The 21663-nt window shown below is 37.9% G+C and overlaps 1 protein-coding gene across 6 annotated transcripts in view; it reads left to right on the forward strand.

Annotated features, from left to right (window-relative positions):
- Positions 1-1506: 1506 nt before the first annotated feature.
- LOC102222185 (protein FAM131B-like) overlaps positions 1507-21663 on the forward strand; it is a 43034-nt gene continuing 22877 nt past the window's right edge. For 4 of the 6 annotated variants that reach the window (XM_014470875.2, XM_005804709.3, XM_014470876.2 and 1 more), the window contains exons 1-2: positions 1507-1718; positions 20279-20316. In XM_014470875.2, coding sequence (XP_014326361.1) covers positions 1691-1718; positions 20279-20316 — 66 coding nt within the window. In that variant the 5' untranslated portion in view covers positions 1507-1690. The remainder of the gene's footprint in view (positions 1719-20278; positions 20317-21663) is intronic. The other 2 variants (XM_023345137.1, XM_023345138.1) reach the window with 1 other exon arrangement.

A 21663-nucleotide genomic window follows, 5' to 3' on the forward strand; every position in this document is an offset into this window, starting at 1 on the left:
TAAAATCTTCCCATGGCATGTTGTTGAAAAGGTGTCAAACTATATTTTAAAGTAGATTTGAGTTATTTTACAGAAATCTGTGGCTGGTAGCTTTAATCGTGCTGGTGCTGGCTTTAAAAAACACAAACGAACCAGTTCATGTTTCCTTTGTTTTCCATCCTGGGCATAGAGAGAAGGCCTATTCAACCCATGCAGGTTGCCTTGACAACAAATAGTCAAGGCTGCTGGACAGTAGCACTGGATGAGGCTAGCTCATAGACCTCTTTGACAGTCAGCGTTTTTGACGTATCATGGAAACAGAGGCCCAGGTCATCATAACAAAGACTCTGGTCTTTCCAGAATAAAACATCTCAACTGAATGCACACCATATTTCTTCTGCTATCCCTGCTTCAAATTTTTTTTAATCACATTGAAACAAGCAATTTGCATTCTTGAACCTTTGAACTCACTTATGTCTTCTGTGAAAGCAGTGGTTCAATTCAATCCTAATATGAGCTGCAATAACGAGAAAATTATTTGTAGGAGGGAGTGCATTAAAACGAAACTCTGAAACTTTCATCTGAGATGAGGTTTAAGACACAGCTTAAGCTGCACACCGAGTTTAATTACAATATCATCATTTGAGATGGACGAATTTGAGCTTTTTTTGTTCTAAGTATACTAGTTAATTGAACCAGAAAGAAGCATTATTTCTGTTTTCTACCAGAAAATTTTGAAGGATTATGTGTGAAAATCAGGTGGTGATCTTAAGCTAACAAGCACGCATTATGTTATGGAGTAAGATAATGAGCCAAAGCACATTAATAATTCCTCCTCCTCATAACTCAAGAAACAAAATTATGATTTTAAGGCCCTGTCAAAAAAAAAGAACCTAAAATTAAATTTAGATGCTCTGGTTTGCTCTTAAACAGGTAGTTCATGCGTGAAAACTCCTTCACATCGATTTAAAAGACTCCTTGTCATTTCTCACAGTCGCCTGATGACAGTCGGTGATGAAATCAGTTATTAGGTTTGGGGGGCAAATATTTTCACATGGGGCCTGAATGTGTTTGACAGCTTTTGCCCAATTATGCATCTCTCTTCTCATTAGAGAGAAAGTTGTCAATTTTGATCAAACTAATTTGATAGTTTGATCTGAAACATGTAAGCATGACAAAAAACATAAAGCATAAATATTTAATAAGGGGCGAATAATTGTCCACAACTTTGCATATGGGACAGCTGACAGTGGATGTGTGAGAAGGAGTCTTTACGGGTCAGTACGAATAAATCAAGGTGGAACTTGAGTTACATCTGGATTTCAGAACAATTAATGAATTCACTTTCAGTGAGGGAACCCATTTTTTTTTGGGGGGGGTTTTGCTGAAGTTACTTGAATTTTTGACAATGTGTTCATGCACATAAAGTGTGTTTGTGCAAACGTGCCACGGCAGGAGACAGGAGACCGGGGTGTGCGTGTGTGTGACGATGGTGTACGGGGAGGAAGAGAAAGGGAGAGAGGGAGCGACGCGGATGACACGCACACACTCTCCCCGTTTCTCACATACGGAGGAGAGAAGGACAGAGAGGGAGACAAGAGTGGAGAGACGCGGAGCAGAGGGGAAAGCGCACGGAGAGATCAGCGGAGAAATGCCCGCTGGACGGATGGATTTTATTCTCCCTGAGCTGTACGAGCCTTTGTAAGACAACATGGGCTGCATTGGATCCCGGACGATCAGTAAGGACACCCCGCCTTCTGTTCTGCCATGTGGAGGGATGGAGGGATGGATGGATGGTGCGCTTAGAGAATGAAAAGACAGAGGAATTCATTGTTAAAGAAGTGAAATACACGTTTATTATATCCCCAGAGTTGGTTTGCAGTGAGTTGTTCCTACAGAAGAGGTTTTTTTTTTCCTGTGTTCTCTGGGGTGCAGTGAATTTATAGTTTACTGTAGGAATTACTGTAGCACCTCGGTGTGCGTGTGTGTGTTTTGGGGTGTTTGTGAGGAGGGGAGAGGCTGGACAGACAGGCGGCAGGGATGTGAGCAGAATAAGATACCTCTTGACGTTTTTCCTCTCCACATGGATGACACCAGACATGCGGCCAACGCGCGCGCTTCTCTGTGACAGACAAGGAGAAAGAGGGAGGGATGGAGAGAGACCTCCGCCTTGACACGCCGCTAAGGTCATTCCATGCTGGGTGTCTGAGAAAATTTCCCCTCCTTCCTCCCCTTCCTGTCTCCTCCTTCCATCTTCCACTCGTTCTCACCCCTTCTTTCCTTCCAGTCCTTCCTCCCTTCATCCTACTCTCCTTTCTCTCTACTGTGCGTCATGCAGCGACGTAATATATCTAAGATACAGGGTGCACGCTCCCCACAGACACACACACACACGCACTCACTGACACTCCGGGTTATAAGAGGGAGGCTCGGTGATTGACTCTAACAGGATGACTCAGAACCTGGCTGGGTAAACTCAGGTGTGAGCCTTAAACCCTCTGCGCATGTAGGTCAATTCTGCAAAGTCAAAGGTGGAAACTGCTCACACACTATTTTGTGCTACTGATTGAAGATCCTAGCTTTATACATTAACTTTATTTAACCAGCATTTGTCGGGTCATCTTTGCTGGGAAACATGGCAAACTGCACGTTTTTATTTTTGTCTTGGTTGTGTGTCTTTAGGTTGAGTTCTTGAGTCTTTTGAGTCACTGGTGGTTTCAGCTGCACACAGTTGATGAGGCTTGGATTTAGCATAGATTACTTGCACCTGAAACTTTCTATAAAATCAATTCAACTCACTTTACATATAGATTGCCACCTATAGCACAGTGTTTCCTGGTCAGTGGTTCCATTTTCTTGTAAATGATTATTTGATACCCTTCTAAAGCAAGCTTCCATGTGCACATCCCTCTGGTGACATCACATGAGGTACCTTATTGAAGCTCTTTTGCATTTGAATGTTTTCAGTCACATTCCTCTTTAGCCTGGTAAAAACCAGTCCCTTGTTCTACGCTTAGCTTTGTACAGAAGGTCTGGATGCTCAGCTGTTCAAAAATGATTGCTTTCTGGACGCTGTTGAAGTTTTAAACAATTGGATCTAATATTATCCAATTGCTAACATTTGGCCATGATGTATTTAAGCTTGATTGTGAAGGAAGCTACACTATAATGTTCACCGGAAATTGGACCTTTGCCAAACCCCTTGGGGAGTAGGACTATGTGTCACATCTTTGCCAGCAATAAAATTTCTTAAGCATTCTTATCAATTGCTGAATATCTGGAAGTTTGTCCAATGCGGACTGAGTGTTTTCATTTACTTCCTCCTATGCTATTGCTAACTACCCACTCACCACTTCTATCCAAATGATAAACTTGAATGGAACCCAGTGTTTAAAACTGGCTTAAAACAGTTTTAACTGTTTAAATGTTTTAACCCAACAGTTAAAACCACCATAAATGCACCTACAGTTCATCCTATTGTTCCATTATAACAGCAGATGGAAAACATATGGGAAAAGTCCCATCACCTGGCAGGTAGAAGGAGAGAAGGTGTGGGTTAAGGAAAAGTAGTGCAGGTTCAGACCTCATCCAGTGCTACTATTTAAGCTTAAATGCAACACAAATACTTTATGGTTTGTTTGTAATAAAGTTTACCAATGCCAGCTGAATACCTTATTTCTTGTGACTTTTGTAACAGCACTGACCCAAACACACACAAAGCAAACGTAGTAGTGTTTGTGATCATCTCTCTCTCTCTCTCTCTCTCTCTCTCTCTTTCTTTCTCTTGAGGACAAAGAAGTTGATGTTTGCTATTAAATAAAGTAGCCCATGTTGCCTCTTAATGCACTTAAATGCTCATTGTTAAAATGGTACATGATCAGAAACTTCATGCAAGCTTTGGGAAGAGACAGTCTTCACCATGCAAGACTCTGGACGTTTTGCAGATATAAAATCTCCAGGGTTTGCAGACTGTATCCTGCAGACTTTCCCTACTTTCATATTTGCTCTGCTAAGCTGTTGGAGTCTTACACACTCATCGAGTTCATAGTTTTGAGAGAGTTTCTCCTGCCAGGCTTTAAGCTATGTACTTTTATATGAGGCATAGCTATTCAGAAGGTACATTTGTGGCAAATGTTAATGTTGGAAAAAGAAAATAAATGATTAATTGCTCTCTCAGTTATGCGCTGTTTTCACCATCTGACTTTTTAAAAGCCAGATCAGGAAACCTTGGGACAACGGTATGCTTTCAAGGTTTTTTGCCACACATCTACTTCTGCATAAACAATTTTTAGACCTCCCAACATAACATTTTGAATGTTGTAATAATGTGTGTCATTATGAATAAATCTGGCTGAAAAGCATACTGTCATGGCTAAACTGTATAATAGCTTCACTATTGAGCAGCATCTGCAATCTCAAGGAAATGAAAAGCTTTAAAACATTATTGAGTATACCTATTAAAAAATATGTATATATATATTTTTTAGAATCATATCCATTTGGAGCGGTTTTGAACCAAGAAAATGTCAGTCAGTTCTTCTGATCCTATCCGTATAGAGGTTTGTGCCACTGACTTTGTATATCACTAAGTACAGTATGCATTGGAACACAAACTGCTCCTGACAGTTTAGGCGCTAAAATCTGTGGAGAGAGCTAAAGATAAAGTTATGGGAATGAGGTCTTCTGATTTCAAAGACTTAGAGCTCATTTTAAAAGATCAGTTTTCAAAAATACTAGTGAAAACATCCAAAAAGCTTTATAGATAATATAAAAACCTTCGTTGACTGAGTGTCCTTGCAAGGACAAAGCCTGAACATCAAAAAAATCTTAAGAACTGCAGAAAAATGAAAGTGTTCACATGTTTCAATTGTAAAATTTGTCCTCACAAAATATAAACTTATGATTTAGAGACCTTTTCACAACAAACGCCGAGATCCAACAGACTGACTTCAAACTGCTGTCAAAGTAAAGTGTGGTCGCCCCTTCAAATGTGTGTATTGTCAGTTTCCATTATGTGGAGCATGCAGCTGGAGTGTCCTGTCTTCACATGCTTATATATTCAGACACACACATTGTAGCAGTGGACGATCAACCCCCACCCAAAGCCTGCCTGTTAATGCACCATCAAAGCCTCATCAGGTCCTTTATGATAACAAATGGAGGCAGCTGGAGGATTTCAATAAATAAAAGGAAGGACAATGTGACCTTTGGTTGTCATTGAGCTGGCTGGATGGAGGACGTTGAGGATGGGGGAGGTGTATTAGTGATGACTGTTGTGGAATGACACAGAGGGCTTTTTGGGGATAGAGAGTTGAGGTGTGAAGATTCAAATACATGCTGGTGTTTTTTTTTCTTTTTTAGTTTCTAGTTTCATAAGTGGGTTTCCTCGTCTCCTCTGGCTCTCTCTCTATCTCTGCCCTGCTCTCGTCTCCCTATTTGCAGTGTTATGAGTAGATAAAATCATACTATATGAACAATGTGCTCAGTACCTTCTTTTTTTCATGTTTAAAAATTAAACTGAATGAGCAAAGAGAACGCGCTATTACAGGGTGACTTCATAGATTACATTTTTTACATCATATACCTGCCCAGAGATCTAATTGAACGTATTTAGTTTTTCATCCAAATTTTTGTTCCTGTGTGTAAAATGCAAGGATTTGTTACTTTCCGGCACTGAGGGTACAAAACCTATTTTTACTGTACATTAAAAGAAATGTTTTATATGATGATTGAACTCATCACCAGATATGTAAGTAATAAGTTAATTACATAAGTTATTTGATTCTGCTTTCAAACTGTTTGGAAATTGAGTAGATAAGGTTAGCTTGGACATAATATAAGAAGTTATCTAAAAGGAAAATGTAACAGAGAGCTGATGGAGATCATTTTGATGTTTTGCTATTTTGTACTTTTGTTATTTTGATCGTTTCATATCCAGATAGTTGTTTGCCTAAAGATGCAAATTTATACTGCTCTGATCTAGAGTTTTCATGATAGTCAAAGTGTGAACTGGTTTGTAAAATATTACAGCTGGTAAACATTGGTATTGGCTACCGATGTATGTGTCTGATGGAAACATAAGCTTTTTACACAGATCAAAATTTTTTAAATGAATGGTAAATGTCTGCATTTGTCCCTGTCCCTTTATGTGCATATTATCTATATTGGATTCAGGGTAAGGTCAGAAACCATACTTAAAAAATAAAAATAAAAAAGTCAGATTTCTGTTTTTACATGACATTCCAGTTGATTTTTTAAAAATTTAACATAAAATGTCAGACTTCAAAATTCTAAGTGAACACACTGTTGTACAGATACCAGATTTCAAGAAATGAGAAATGACGTAAGGCATTATACTCGTCTTATTTGAATGATATACTGTATTCATATGCAAGAAGGTTCTATTGGGGAATAAAAAATTCTACTGGAAAGTTTTCTACCTTGTGCCAACAACTAAAAAACTTATCAGTTTAGTGTGATTAAAGCTTTTTTCTTCATCTGTATTTTTTGTTGTAATATCTTAATATCTCTGATGCTGAGATATTACCAAAAATTAATGTCTGGTTGGTCCAATGTGAACAAATTAATTTAAAAGAATGTTCTGTATCTTCTATTGTTCATTTGAGGTATTCAGAATAAAATTTTAATGCATAACATATTTAGAGATGATTATTAAAACTATAATGAGATGCTGTTGTTTTGATACTCAAAATACGGCTTACAGCCATTTTGAAGAATGGAGACTCAGAATTTCTTATTGAGCACCGACAGCCTCAACAAAACTGAAGACACTAGACTGTCTTCAGTCTTCAAGTTACCTTCTTATGTTCAAACACCACAATATGGCAAAAGCCATAGATAGCATAAAAGTACTATTGGATAGAAGAAGAAATGTTGCAAGCCTCAGAGGTAACCAGCATGACAAAGCTTGTTAAAACAGTCCAAGTGACTAGACACCACCCCTTTCCTCCAGCTTACTGCCTGCAGAATAGCTCCTGCTGTGTTTCTTCTGAGCCACATCTATTCTAATATTATCCCTGAGAGCGAGCGTCTGCCGCTAAAAATAGATCAGGGGTAAAAGAGGGAGGTCACTGAGAGACGGAGGGAGAAACATTACAGTAAATACTGGTCAACAGTTGATCCGACATTATTTGTGTCACTTTCACTTCCCAGGCTCGCTTTGTCACGCGTCTCTTCCTCCTGGTACTCTGCAGAGAAGAATACAAGCGATTAGAAAAGCAAAGCCAATTGTGCTCCATCACAGTCTTTCCTGTTCTAGGTCTTTCCATTATCTTGCCAATGCTGCAATATCATAGTGGTTTGGTATTTTGGTACTCTATTGTTTCCCTCAGCGGTGTTTCCCGCAGAGTGCCAGTTAACTGAACTATCACTGCCTCTTATTACACTCGATTATCTTCCAGTTACAGTAAGGCTGATGTCTAGCAGTCATCACTCAGACAGCAAGACTTTCACTCAGAAAGGCTGTCAGGCAGAGAGTCACATTTCTGTCTCAGCACCTTCAGGTTGGGGTCTAACAGGCAGTAATAGAAAGCATCACACAAAAGAGGAGGATTAAACTTCCTGATATGCTGAAAGACTCTGAACTATAACAGCATCCCAGCAGATATTAGACCAAAATTCCCCAGATTTGAAGTTCAAAATAAGCCTCTTTTAACATCTTGTTTTCTCTACGTAAAAAGGTACAACCAGATCAGACATTTGAGGTCCCAAAAATCTCAAAATGTTTAGGCGCATAGTATTAACTTTGTTTTTTTTTGTCATTACACCCCAAGTAAGTAAAACACTTTGATGACTTTATCAAATACCTGCAACAAATCTCAAATACTCTGGAAGATGTGTCATTGTCCTTCCACCATCTATCCCGTAAACATGGAAATAAATTCACTGAGGTTTGTGATTGTAATATGAAAAAAAATGTTAACAGTTAAATATGAATACTTTAGCAAGGTGTTCTATGGAAACATCTATACATGATGCATACATTTGCTCTGTATAGTGTAGATCTAGCTGGCAGCATAAAGAAAGAGACAGAGATGCTTTGACCAAGTGAAAAAAACCCAAACATAAGCACTCACTGTTTGGCAGGCAGCAGCTTGAGTTCCACATAAATAAACAGAGGTTGGATAATTCAAGTCGCATCTGATGTGACACTCGGCCTGTGCGGTCATCTGCAAATGCAACAGGATCAGGGTCCTGCTGGTTTTATTTTTAGCTGTATTGATTCAGGTCAGTAATGGAAAATGAAGGTGACGCCTCCTTCGGGCTCTCCTTTTATTCTGAGTCTCTCCTCTCCTATTTTCTCCTCTGAACTTTTACTGCTGGGGCTCCAGGTACTCAGCAGGGAAACCTGAAGCCGCCTGATTAATTTTAAGATGCAAAGCAGTTTGAAACGAGACTAAAATGAGAAATTCTGAATGGTGTAAGAGCCAATGGAAAATTAGATCTTGGATTTATATCCTATGATTTAACATGAGAAGTCAGGTAATGATCACAGTAAATATTTAGACTTGCTCAACAAAGTCATTTTAAAGTCATTTGCAACGGAAATATATAGCATTTCTAAATAGAAAAAATAGATATGTTACACATGAAAAACAGGACTCTGTTCAAGCTTCAGCAGCCAAACTGTCCTTGGGCATTCTTTAATTTACTGTTTCCACCCACTTCCCCTCTCCAAGGTTACAGAGAGGCTGGAGTCTCAGCGCACACTCTCCTCTCATAAAGGCAGCCATCAAAACAAATGCTAAAGCTTATCTATTGGCTCTTAACATACTTTGATAGTGAGGGCTGTCCTGCATTGTTATACAGTCTGGTGGGTTTATCACTCATTAACTCGGTTCAGCGTTGTTTTGAACTGACAATGAAGAATTCTGCGAGGTTTCCATTGATTTAATAAGCAAACACAGCTGTGGAAGGACCACATGTAGCATGCTCTGAAGCACAACACATGACATTCTGCCAGTGTGAAGCTGGCCTTTGTGCAGCCTTTGTATAGGTTGGATGAGAGACAATTTGAAGGGGCAACATTGTTTGCCTCAGGGCCCATGGCACCTTAATGGAGCCTTGCTTTGGGTCACTGCCAATGTCTGTCTCCTCTAAGCGGATCATTTTTCTTCTGGTAATTTTAGAAATGAATGGTGGAGCAGTCGCATTGTTGAATTGCAGCAAGTAAGTCTTGGGTTCAAATCCCAGCCTGGAGTCTTTCTGCATGTATGGGTTCTTATCAGGTACGTAGGGTTCCTCCCACAGTCACATCAACCTCAGCATTGTCTAGCTTTACTGCGTGCTCTACATTGTCCGTATGTGTGAATAGTTGTTTGTTTTATGGGTCTCTAAGCCTGTAACAATAACACATTTTACTGGATGATAAATTGTCCCAGAAATTATTGTGATAAGTAATTAATAATAATGTAAGTTCATCCTCTCAAAGACTGATTAACTTTAATTTAGTAAAGAACACTTAACACTGGAACTGAAAGATATTTTAAATATCCAAATTAAAACAACAACAAAAAGCAAGAAATAACAATAAAACAAAAACTAAAAACAAATTGATTATGAAGCCTTTTTCTTTTGTAAGTGTTTAAAATATATAGCTTTTTGGTGATAACCTGCTTAGGAAATTCAGATTTATTGTTTTTTGCTGTTGTCATTTATTAATGCTGCGATTTTCAAAAAACAAATGCACCCTCGGTTAATTCAAAAAGTGAATAAAATGAAATGAAATACATGTACATGTATTTCCAAACTGCAAAAAGTGGAAGTATTTAGTTTTGATGCATTTCATTAAAATAATTTAAAGTGCAAGTAACCAATGTGTGCTAATCAAGGGCTAAATTGATCAATGACCAAATATTTCCATAATACTTAGAATTGCTTACTTTACAGTAGCTCACTGTTCACAAAGCCTGTTTAGTGTGAACTTAGTGAATTGTGACTTTGCTGGTTTCAAGAGTTATTAGCACTTTGTTCAGTTTTAGTCCCACTAAATATATTTTTCTTTGTGTCAAAGTCTTGATTCTTACTCAACCTGTGTTTCAGTAGCTGCTGCTCAAAGTTTACACCAAAAGCTAAGATCATTCTGCTCTCTATGGCTGTTAGCTTAATACTATCATTTGTCCATTCACTTATTGGATTTCCCATCTTATTGCTAATTCTAAATATCAGCCTGAACAGCACGTGATGCTTGATAAACAGCACCACATGCACATCCATTATCTAATTCTAGTCATTGAGTGAGAGGCAGGGTAGACCCTGGACAGGGCGCCAATCCATCATACGGAAACACAGAGACACACAACAATGCAACCACACACACACCTCAGGACAATTTAGAGAGAGCAATTAACTTATTAGTCTGGACTGTGAGAGGAAGCCAGAGCATCAAAAAAGAACCCACATATGCAAACTCCATGTATAAAACACCACTGACTTGACCTTCTTGCTACAAGGTGACAGTGCTACTAACCGTGCCACAGTGCAGCCTGTGTGGAAGCAGAAAAGAGAAAACCTGTTTAAAAAGGCCATAAAATCCTTTCTTCTACTTGTCTTTATTATGAATTATTTTTGTGTGGTAGACATTCATGCTATTAAAAATCAACCTCATTATTGTCAGAATTCATGCTTAAAAAGTTATAAGCTAACATGTATTTAGACATTAGCCACAATAACAGATCTGCAAGAACTGTGCCCTTGGTTAGTACCATATTACCATATTCACATTTTCTTTCATCTTAAAATATAAGATGTTTTAAAGAATAGATAGTTTGTTGTTTTCATTTCTGACATTTTCTGACATCTGGTCACTTTACCCCACAACTATTTCTATTTCTGAACAATGTAACCAAGATGAAATGCCATAAGTCACTCACTTTTTTACATCTGCCCATTCTCCCTCCATCAACAATGGTGACTACAAGAACTGACAGTTCACTGGCTGATTTGAACATCACAGGACTTGACATGCACCCATTGCTTCAAGGTAACATTTTCACTTCATTTTTTGAGGGAGTATAAAATCTAACATATTCTGGAGGTATCCTCATCACATTTTGCACAACAAAATCATAATGAACCAATCAGAGCGTGAACATAAAGTCAAAAGAGGTGATAATTTGCATATCTGCATGAAATTGCGCTGATCTCAGCTGCTATTAAAGAGCAGAAGCTGTTTAACATCTGTTTTAGGTTTGCCCAGTCAGGTGTGGCATCAGCTCTCCCAGGGAAGCCTTTATGTCCCCGAGCCAAACTTAAATATTGACTTTGGTGCCTTTGGTGGGTGATGCAAAGAAGAATGCTCAGTGATCAACAACATTTCTTAATTGAAAGGTTTTGAAAACAATGATTAAAAAAAATCTTGACACAACTTTAATTAAGCAGGTTGGCAGCTGAAATCCTCCAATGTCAGCCCTGTTGTTCACTAGCTAAATGTTTGCTAGAGACATTTTCCTGAACTCATGTCACACTGTTTTCCTCTGCTGTGTGTGGTGGGATGTTTAAAATGTATTTATATTGGCTTAAACTTAAAGAAAAGCACAATTTGTGAAACAAATCACACCTTTTTGTGTTGTGTACTGTATATTTTTGTGCAGTACACTGTTACATCATACCTAAAGATCTCCTGACAATCTCAAATTGAAAGTTATCCTCAGTGTCTCAAATTAACACAATAATTTTTTATAGAAGTAAAAGGGATCATATTGTCCTGCTGTTGGAGCCACTTCAAGCCTTAGGCATTGAGAGGCAAGTAAATTTTCATCAGTGCAGACGAAGCATCTGCATAATGAAGGACAAGGATAGTTAATGGTACTTATTAAAGATACTGTCTGAAACCTGCACATGTTTCTGCTAAAAATGTAATGACCATTTTATCCTATGCTTTTGTCTGAGTATTGTTTTCATGGTTTTCTCCATGATCACCACAAGCAGCCTGGCTGAGTTGTAGTTTATACTACATATGATAAAGAAAAGATGCGTAAAATGGCACTGCTAAAGCATTTCTTTACTTTATTTACTCAAAGCAGAATATTTTCTCTCAAGATTAAAACACAACTATATAATTTGTATATATTGTAGTTAGTGCTGAGAATGATCTTTACGAACATTTTGTTTAATCCTGGAAATTGTTTTTGTGTGGAACCTGGGACTTCACTTCACTTGCTCTGTTGTTGTTTATGTGAATGTTTAACATTATCTGTCTGGCTTACAGATAAAGGGCTCCTAACAGAGTCAGTCTGACACACGACTTAAATGTATCATCTGGTGTTTAATGTGCCCTGCTTAACACAAGCAGTGAAGACAGTTTATTTTCACATCTTAACCATATGGCTCATGTAAATACACACAGCTGTGTCATTCTAAATTGATGGCTAATGTCAACCTTATCAGGTAAATAAACCTTAAAATCTACTTAGAAAGAGTTCAAAGACAGCATATTATACCAAGGCTGAGAATATCCATTGTTTTTTGGAGTAATGGCAGGATACTGTAGCCTTGCACCATCTTATAGAGGAGGTTAGATTGGAGGATACAAATACAAAATCCCAGGAACATCCTTCGATCTCTGGTTCAAAAAGTTTAGTTGTGTTTCTAATCGGTGGATGTGAACATCTCCGTATTTTAGACTGCAGCTCTGATGGCTCCAACAATAGACACAGCTCACTTCTTTAGTCATCATACACTTACTACACAAATTGAATAATATGCATTGTCTGAAAGTGATGGAAGGATGAAGTCCTGAACAAGCTCTAATTTCACAGTGTGTAGGGGTGATTCATGCAGGTCGGTGAAAAATGATATTTTTCTCAGTCAGTGTCATCAGAATTGACATCTATAATGTCATTAATCCTGTGGCAACTGCTTAGTGGAAATCATTGTTACTGGATTTAATTAAAATTCTCTGAATAATTACAGAAAACTCCACTTTATTGTCAATCCTATTAAACATGTTCAAATACCTTAAAATACATTCATAATTAGTTTCATATATATATATATATATATATATGTATATATATATATATATATACATACATAGAAAATTGCCATGTTCATCATAATGTTTCAGTGAAATTTATTTTTAATGTAATCTTAAGCTTTTTAAAGTAGATCAGGGGCATTAATTTTCAGTAATTGTCCCTATTGCAAAAGTATACATAAACCTTTTTTAATGTAGCTAACTGCTGTTCAAATTTAGCTCAAACATAAACAAAGAAAATATGGCTTGATTTACTCATCTGATTCTATTTAAATTACCTCTTGGTCAGATTCAGATATCAGCATCTTTGTCTAAAATCTATTCACCGTTTACTTTCAGCAACACTGACATGCTGGTAAGAAACAAGACAAAATCAAATTTGTAACTTTTTTTAGCAAACTTTTACTTGGCAAGGTTTTGTTTGAACATTGAAGAAGGTAAGGTAAGGTTGTCTTGGTGAATTTAGATTACAACCCACAGACATAGAGAGATGCACTGAACAGGAAAGGAATTGCTGGATGAAGGTATTGCCCCATTGAGGCGTAGTGAGCAGGACTCCCCCAGTGTTTGGTGTCGGCTCAGAGCGTCCTCCACTGAAGCGGAGGTGAGTCAGACTTCACTTCGCTTTGGATCATTGTCACAAGCTGTGTGTGTCGCTTCACACACACAGGAGCACATGTGCGAAGACAGAAACATACACTGAGCTCCCACAGGGATGGCAGCCGACAGGCGAGGGTGTGCCACAGTGAGCTGTCAGGACCTATTGTTGCTGCATCCCACAATTCCACCCTTCCTCAGACATGCACTCAGCTGTTCCCTGTGTGTATACATCAGGCTACATGTACAGGTTCATGCATCAAGGGCCACACACTGCCTTCTCTGCACGCTCTACATTACCTCCATTCTTTTGACAATTTTTCCTAAGCTATTAATTCCTTTCCCTCCCAAATCTCCTATATTCTCTCATTCATTAATTCACCACCTAAATTCTGTTTCATCTTGCTTTTCCTTCCCTCTCCCACTGTTCCTGTGGACTAGACATTTAGCTGTATAGCTCCTCAGAGAGTGACTAAACTGAGCTGCGCATTAAATGTTACAAGTTTTAACACAACATTGCCATTATTTTATTGCTCCAATCCTCTACTGTGCACTGAGTTCATAAAATTATTTTAAAAAAGGAAATTTATATTTTCGCTTGTCACCTGTGTTGGTTTTGATTTTATTATTTGACTCATTGTTGAATAGTGATAATTCACCGTTTTTTACTTTGGTATATATTGAACATTGTGTGACTTTACCAAAGTAAACTTGTACATTTGAAAAAAAATTGCAATAATTATCACAGTTATATAAAATCACTTGAACAGAAATACAATTTACTATGACAGTAATGTCTCCTAAACCTGTTCAAGATGTATTGACTGCATGAATTCTGAATTTTCTTCTTAAATTTAATCATTTCAATATCTGATCGTCTTAATATTACCTCTTGTTAGACACAGTTTTATCATCATGGTAACTTCCAGTTAAAAATATATCCCAAAAAAAGAAAATGAGCATAATCCTTTATTAATGGTTGTTACAGTTTCTTAGACTTCTGGAGCACTAATACCTCGTTAAGACTTGCTACACTCTCAGATGACATTAAAATGAATCTGCAGAAAGTATTCATACATGAGGTCTGTTTGAACTTAAATGTTGTTTTTGGAGAAGGATAAAGACAATAGTAAAGATTTTCAATGTGTTATGTTTCGAAATTAAGTGTTAGATGAAATGTAAAAAAAAAATAAAAAAAATTAGAAGTATCTGTCCAGTAGGGTGACTGAGGTAAAAAAAAAAAGAAAGAAAATATTTGGCTTTATGTAGGATTGAGGTGTAAAGGGTCATTTTGGCAGATTTTAACAGTTGTAGGATTTCTCTTTTGTCTTTGGTAAAAGACTACAAGTTATATCTCCCACTTGGACTAGACTCGCACGTTTGGCTTGGTTGTATTTACCCGGAATGCCCTGCACTATAAATCACTTCCTGTTTTGGGAGCGGTCTTCAGTCCACTTGCATATGCATTTGAACCACACCAGAGTTCACTTTAACAAACCGAGACCTATAGGTTTTTAACCTATTAAAAATCAGTTTTTCAAAAATGAAAAATAGATTTCATTTTTTGGCCCACATTGGATTACATATTCACTCCTCCCCAAATGAACTGGATAATCTACTCAAATGAGTTTGTGAGTTAAAGTGGACTAAACAGGGCTGGTGTGAATGCGCCAAGGCAAGGGAGTTCTTGAGGACCAGGTTGGGGGACCACCAGTTTATCGCAACTGATTAGTAATTAACAATAAAAGAACAATCACAGTAACAAAAACCATGAACTTTTTGATATGAAAGGAAAACAACTGCCTGGAGGATTTATCAGTGGAAACATGTTTTCATAGATGTCCATAAATTAGATCTGAGGTCATACAGAAGGCACTCCGTTTCATATCAGCTGGGCTTTTGTTTTGGTGCAACTCCACTGCAGAGTGTCTGGATTTTTGCTCAAACACTGCTGACCTTTCCCTCAAAGGTTAAAAGCCTCACACATAGTGTACCAAACCTCAGAAGCTCCAAGCTGCATGTTTACACACTAACAAGCAAAAATTACTCTGCAGTCCCAGAAAAAAACAAACTGTAATCACAATCAGACTGTGATTAATTACCAAGTTTTTGGTAAGTCTATAAAAAAGAATTAGCATCAGTAACGCAGAAATTATTCCAACACTAAAAAATACAACACCTTTCTTGTATACGTACATTTTAACTGTATGGACAACTTTTATATATTAATAAAATACTAATATTTCCAAACTATGCCCTGCCCCAATGTCTAGAAAATGTCATTTTCTTACCCTTTTCCTTACTTTCTCACTGTTGCATTATTCCTTCCTTGTGTCTTTCCTTTCTCATAATGTTGAACAAAAATCCTTTTTTGTGCAAGAATGTTACAGTTGAATGACCCAACTTGCAACTTCTGTAAAGACAGAGGGAAGAAACTTTACTTAAAAACACAGGACACTTCAAAAGTATTTAGTCTGGAAAGACACATCTGACAGGGGAAGTGGCAGATGAGTTTAGACATGAAATGCAGGGTAAAACACATCTGAAGAGAGAAAAGCAACAGCAGAGATCTGAAAGTGAACAAAGGAATGCAAGAAGTCTACATGCACTGAGAAAATGAAACACAGAAGAGGTGAGATCAGGCCTAAAAAAGAGGTTGGAAAGAAGACTGAAGAAGGAGCAGCTTTACAAATTAACATTGAGCAGTTTTTTAACACCCAGTGTAAGTAGATTTGATCTAAATATGAAACGGACACAATTTGAATGAAAAAAAATCAAAACAGAAAAGATAATTTGTTTTAGAGAATATCATATGTATTCTCTAAATACAAATATTTATTTATTCTCTTTATTTATTCTGTTTTGCCTCTAACTTGTCTGCTGCAGTGCGTTCTGCTTGCCCTGTCAGTATCCCCAGCAGAGCTATACCTTTTGCCCTGCCATGAGTCTGGGTCAGCATTTCTACCCCAGGTTGCTTCCACACTATTCCCTGTTCTCTGTTTGTTGTTTGAAGACTTTCCCATTTTATCCACCCCACCTGCTCTTTCCCTCTCATCTCTCCTGTGGCTTTGGGAGGAAGCTCCATCATCTCAAGAGGTCCAGAGGTGCATGCATGGTGGAGTTACAGTATGTGTGTGTTTGTGTCTGTTTGAAAGTGGCTGAGTGCATGAGGGTATGTTGTGTGAAGTAAATGGCTTCAGGGATCCCCTGGGTTAGATATCAAATGTGCTCACAGAGAGCAGAGTCATGACTAAGACTGCATGCCTTTCATTAACACAGAGAGAGGCAGAGACAGGGAAAGATTCTGCGAATGGAGCTTGCAAAGTTGAACAAGTCAACCTAATTCAGTGTTGTGACAGGAATGATATCCTTAAATTTTGCTATATTTTTAAGTTCTTCAGTCACTTCCCATGAACTGACGTTTGTGAAAGTCTGTGTTTATTGCTTGTCCCTTTTCATTGCTTCCAATTCAGTATCTGTTCTGCTCTGTTTTAAACAGCTGTTTGGATTTCTGTATAACTAGACACCTTTTGAGCTGCAACCCATTCTGTACTTTGAATAATACCACTTTGTGTCCTGCAGTTTCTTTTTCAACTTCACCGTAAACTGTGCCAGCAACAAACCTGATGTTTTCTCTTGTAGAAAGCATTTTTAGGTTATAAAATCCTCAGTGTGTCTACATCCATTAAGATAACTGCATATTAGAGCGGAACAGCTGCTGCCTTCCATCTTAGTTTTGACAGCAGCTTCAGCTTCACAAATTTATTGAAAGTTTTTGCAAGCCAGGGTTTCTGCTGCCCGAAGTTGGCCCTGAAAAGATCTAACTCCATCCGACTGAGACATGAAGAGACCGAATTGACACCTGGATTAATGTGGTTACATGTCAGAAGACGCTGCTGCCGTTGTTGCCACTTTGCTAGGTCTGGTTGAAGTAGAGCATTTTTGTAATTAAGAATTATCGCTGGCCGTTGTGCTGAAAAAACAACCAATTGTTTGTTAAGAAACAATCATTCTGCTGGTATGATGCTTAATAGGAGTGTGTAAATCTGGTTTTAAAGTTAGTTAAAGAAAGTTGGTTGGGAACCAAACCAGAGGTCTGTCTTAGTCAACAGGAAGTATTATGTGTCATCCTGCTTTCAATGCAATGTCAATTATCAACAAGAAGATGGTAGAATTTTAGAGTCTTCATATGACTTATAAGTTGCTGAATACTGAAGGCATTCCTGTGCTTTGGGGACTCTCATCTTAACATTTGGATATTGTCCAGGATTAATTCATGACTGCCCACCTCCCACCGCCTACAGTCTTCACCATGAATCGTTCTCCTGATACCTATTTTGATTGAAACGTTGTCCTCCAGTGCAGGAGGTATAAACCCTGGAGTATTTTAGGTGCCATCAACTGAATACACTCCCCTTCAGTGGGGTGGGACCTGGCAGAAAGCGTCAAATCAATGTAGACTGCATTGATGTAGATGTTCAGCCATTTGTTAGGGATACTATACCTATGATTTATTGGACTTTTGCGCAAGGTAGACTGGTAAGTGAGTCCAAGCTGCAGTATTGATTTTGACTCTTAAATCCACTTCACTAAGGATTTCATCAAAGGGTAGAGGCAAGAAGTTCAAAGGTTATTCTTAAATTTGTGTCAATTAAGTGTTTTAATGACAGGAGCTTGGAGCGCAGGGTTACTCCAACTTGAAACTGTCTGAGATTCATATTATACAACTTAAGCAATTTTGTACTTAAGCACCTTACAACTGACCTCATCTGTTTTTATCAGACAGAACTTAATTTTGTAGCACATGAAATTCAGTTCTGCAGCAGGGACCCAGTTATCACTGTAGGAGCAATTTCTTTCTCAGCTCTTTCCACCACTAGATATTATAGGTGTAGGTTATAATTTGTGTTAACAAGGGGGAAGCCTCTCCTTTCATTGCCACTTAAGTCTAATATCCTTCACCATCACGGGCATCAGTGACTCATGCAGGTTGAGGCCCCCTATGCCAAGGAATGGCATGGATAATTAATCTAATTTTAGAGCTGGCTCTAAGTGTTCGGCTGGCCAAATATTTCATTTTCACTCATCTTAATGCTGCAATAAAAGACAGCGCTTCCAAGAAAAAACATAATACTGAGATGACTGATTCACATGATCCACAGAATGCTGGGTAAATTTACATGTAATTCACCTTTGTACCTATGAATTACAGCCTGTTTTGGTGTTCATCCAGGATTTGATGCATTCATGTAAACACTTCAGCTGTAATATACTGTCAGAGATAGAGACGATGAGCTACCAAACATAAAATATATTCAACAATTCAGTCACATATAAAACCTGGACATGCATGTGTTCTAACAAAATGTCCTCAGTTTTGGAAACCGGGACCAAAGTGCGACTACTGTATGTCATAATAAATCACAGTCTAGAAGGTTGATGAGTCTTAACATAAATAAGAACTTGGAAAATGATAAAAAAAAAACTATTTCAGTATGATAAAACATTAGATAATTTTATTTGTTGTTTTGAGATTCAATAATGTTTAATGTTATTTGATTACAGTTTTCAATAAAAATCTTGAAAATGTATGTTAAAAATCAAGACAGTTAACTTTAGTAATTGTTTAATTTAAGTTATGTAAATACAGTACTTTCCTCCACATAGAACACAAAGAAACTAATAAATTTCACTCATTTTTTGGTAAATCCAAGATGTCTGTCTGTCTGTCTGTCTGTGTCTATTTATCAGCAGCAGGGTTGTAGCTTTGTTGGTTCTCTCTCCACGTACTCGAGATTTACTGTTACGTTAGCTGGTCACTCTAATACGCCTGTATTTATGAGTGTGTGGATGCACAGATCTTTGTCCTGTCTGTCTGTGTTTTACTGGGTGATGAATAGTCAGTCTTTCCTGAGTGTATCCTGCCTTTCTCCCAATAACTCCTGGAGACAGCCCCACCTGCAACCCTGCTAGGATGAGCTGGTGTAGACAACTAATGAATGGATTTGGTTTGCTGTGTATACATGAGACAGCTTTATGTTTTTATGGCTAACTTCTCATTCTCATCTTCACGGTGTCATGTGGGTAACATGTTGAATATAATCTCATGGCAATCTTTGGGCTCTGCCATAATACAGCAGTTAATGCTTTTATAAGAGGACTCCTAAATTATTAAAGTGGTTTTTCATTACTTTTTGTGAGATTCTTGGGAATAGCTCATCATCCTCATATATTTCTCAATCAACTCTAACCTTCATGATTCGCACTGGTTGTGCCCTCTGTGAGCTAAAGCTCAGCATGGATAATTAATCTAATTTTAGCCCGGTTTTGTGTGTGTGTGTGTGTGTGTGTGTGTGTGTGTGTGTGTGTGTGTGTGTGTGTGTGTGTGTGTGTGTGTGTGTGTGTGTGTGTGTGTGTGCCTAAGAGAGAAATACTGGACAATGTTGTCACTTTCCCTACTGATGATGCCAGAGGGTACATTGGTTCAACACGCTGTTATCTTCCTCGCTGCCGTTATTTCTGCCTTTCCCTCCCTCATCTGTCGCTATTGTGTCCAACTTACACAAAGTAATTCTGGGCTTATCTTGTCTGTTTTCTTGCATCTGTGTTTTCTACTCAGGACCTGACACCAGTAATGCTCCCGATAATGAATTATTCTTACATTCAATTTATTTTCTCTGTTTCTTTCTCTTCTTGTCTCTCCAGCAGCAGACGCGGTGCCGGTTCGGAAAGATGGGGATCAGGTAAAATGCTTCTACCTTTACTTTCATGCCTCCGTTCTGCACAAATAAGTCTTCATTAAAATGCTTTGTTTTGTTTTTCAAAGCAGCTTTGACAAAATACAAAATAAATGGTTGTTGGTGTATTCATCTGTGGGAAAGTTGTTTATTCTCTGCTAGGGGTGAAAGAGAAGCATTTTTATCCACCCACAACTGTATCATAATGTTAAATTAAAGGTCCCTGCCTTGAAATGGTTGCCTGTATTTACGCTTTGAAAACAGCAACAATACCAGCAAAAAAGAGCTACCTTCATAGAATGAAGTGTGTTTATTTTCTATGTCAGTATGTGTCATCCCTGAATCTTTTGTGCACCAGAGGGTTGAGGACAAAGCTTACAACAAGCTTCCAGTGATAAAACACAAAACTCACCTGACACATTCATTGTCTGCCCAACCTTCTTTTATATCTGACATTTTACATGAATACAGCTCACAGAACAAAATCATCCACTTCTGCTTAACTGTTTTGGTTACTAGATATCTGCTTAGACAGAAAAAAAATGAGTAATGCCAATTTCTACACCTTTTTGTACTCATGCATTACCATCTCATTCGTAACTATAGCAATCCATTTCAAACTCTCCCATCACAAATCTGTGTATATTACTTGATGGTTAAGTATTTTGATTTTAGAGATAGATAATCGTAAAAGTTATGTAATTGTAAATTCTTTTCTGAAGATTTTCTTATTGTTCCTTCCTTCTGTTTTTTTGTTGTCGTTTCTCATTATTGTAAAATATAACAGATTATGATCTGTGATCAGAGAATCACTATGACTGATCTTCTTATGATGGATGTGCTTTATTTGTCACCAAAGTGACCAAATTTCCTTACTTTCCTTAGATTATAAGTTACATTTTGAAAATCACTTTAAGTCATCTATTGTCAACGTGAAATAAAACTCCCTAATCAATGGATGAACTGACTCATTATCACATTCTGTTCCACTTTGCTAATAAGTATTAAAAAAACCCAGAGTGGGATTTGAACTGACAACCCACCAGTTACAGGGTGAATCCCTCCTGAACCACTTTTGCCCCCCAGCCTTTGTCAGTTACCCTTTTCTAACCTGTTAACCTTGTCCAGTTTTACACTATGGACAATTCTGAAGGAATAATTCCTCCAACTCTGAACAGACAACCTATTAACCCTCTCCAACAGCAGGAACTTGGAGTTAACATGATGGAAATGATGACATTCTGCATTATCTAATACATAGTCATCCATTTTTAGGTCAGTGCACGCAAACATGAGTCTAACTTACAAGCAGCCAACATGTTTTTTGCCCTATCAGTGAAATGTTCTCAGCAG

The sequence above is a fragment of the Xiphophorus maculatus genome, chromosome 13 (genome assembly GCF_002775205.1).
Source record: "Xiphophorus maculatus strain JP 163 A chromosome 13, X_maculatus-5.0-male, whole genome shotgun sequence".
NCBI classification, from domain to species: domain Eukaryota; kingdom Metazoa; phylum Chordata; class Actinopteri; order Cyprinodontiformes; family Poeciliidae; genus Xiphophorus; species Xiphophorus maculatus.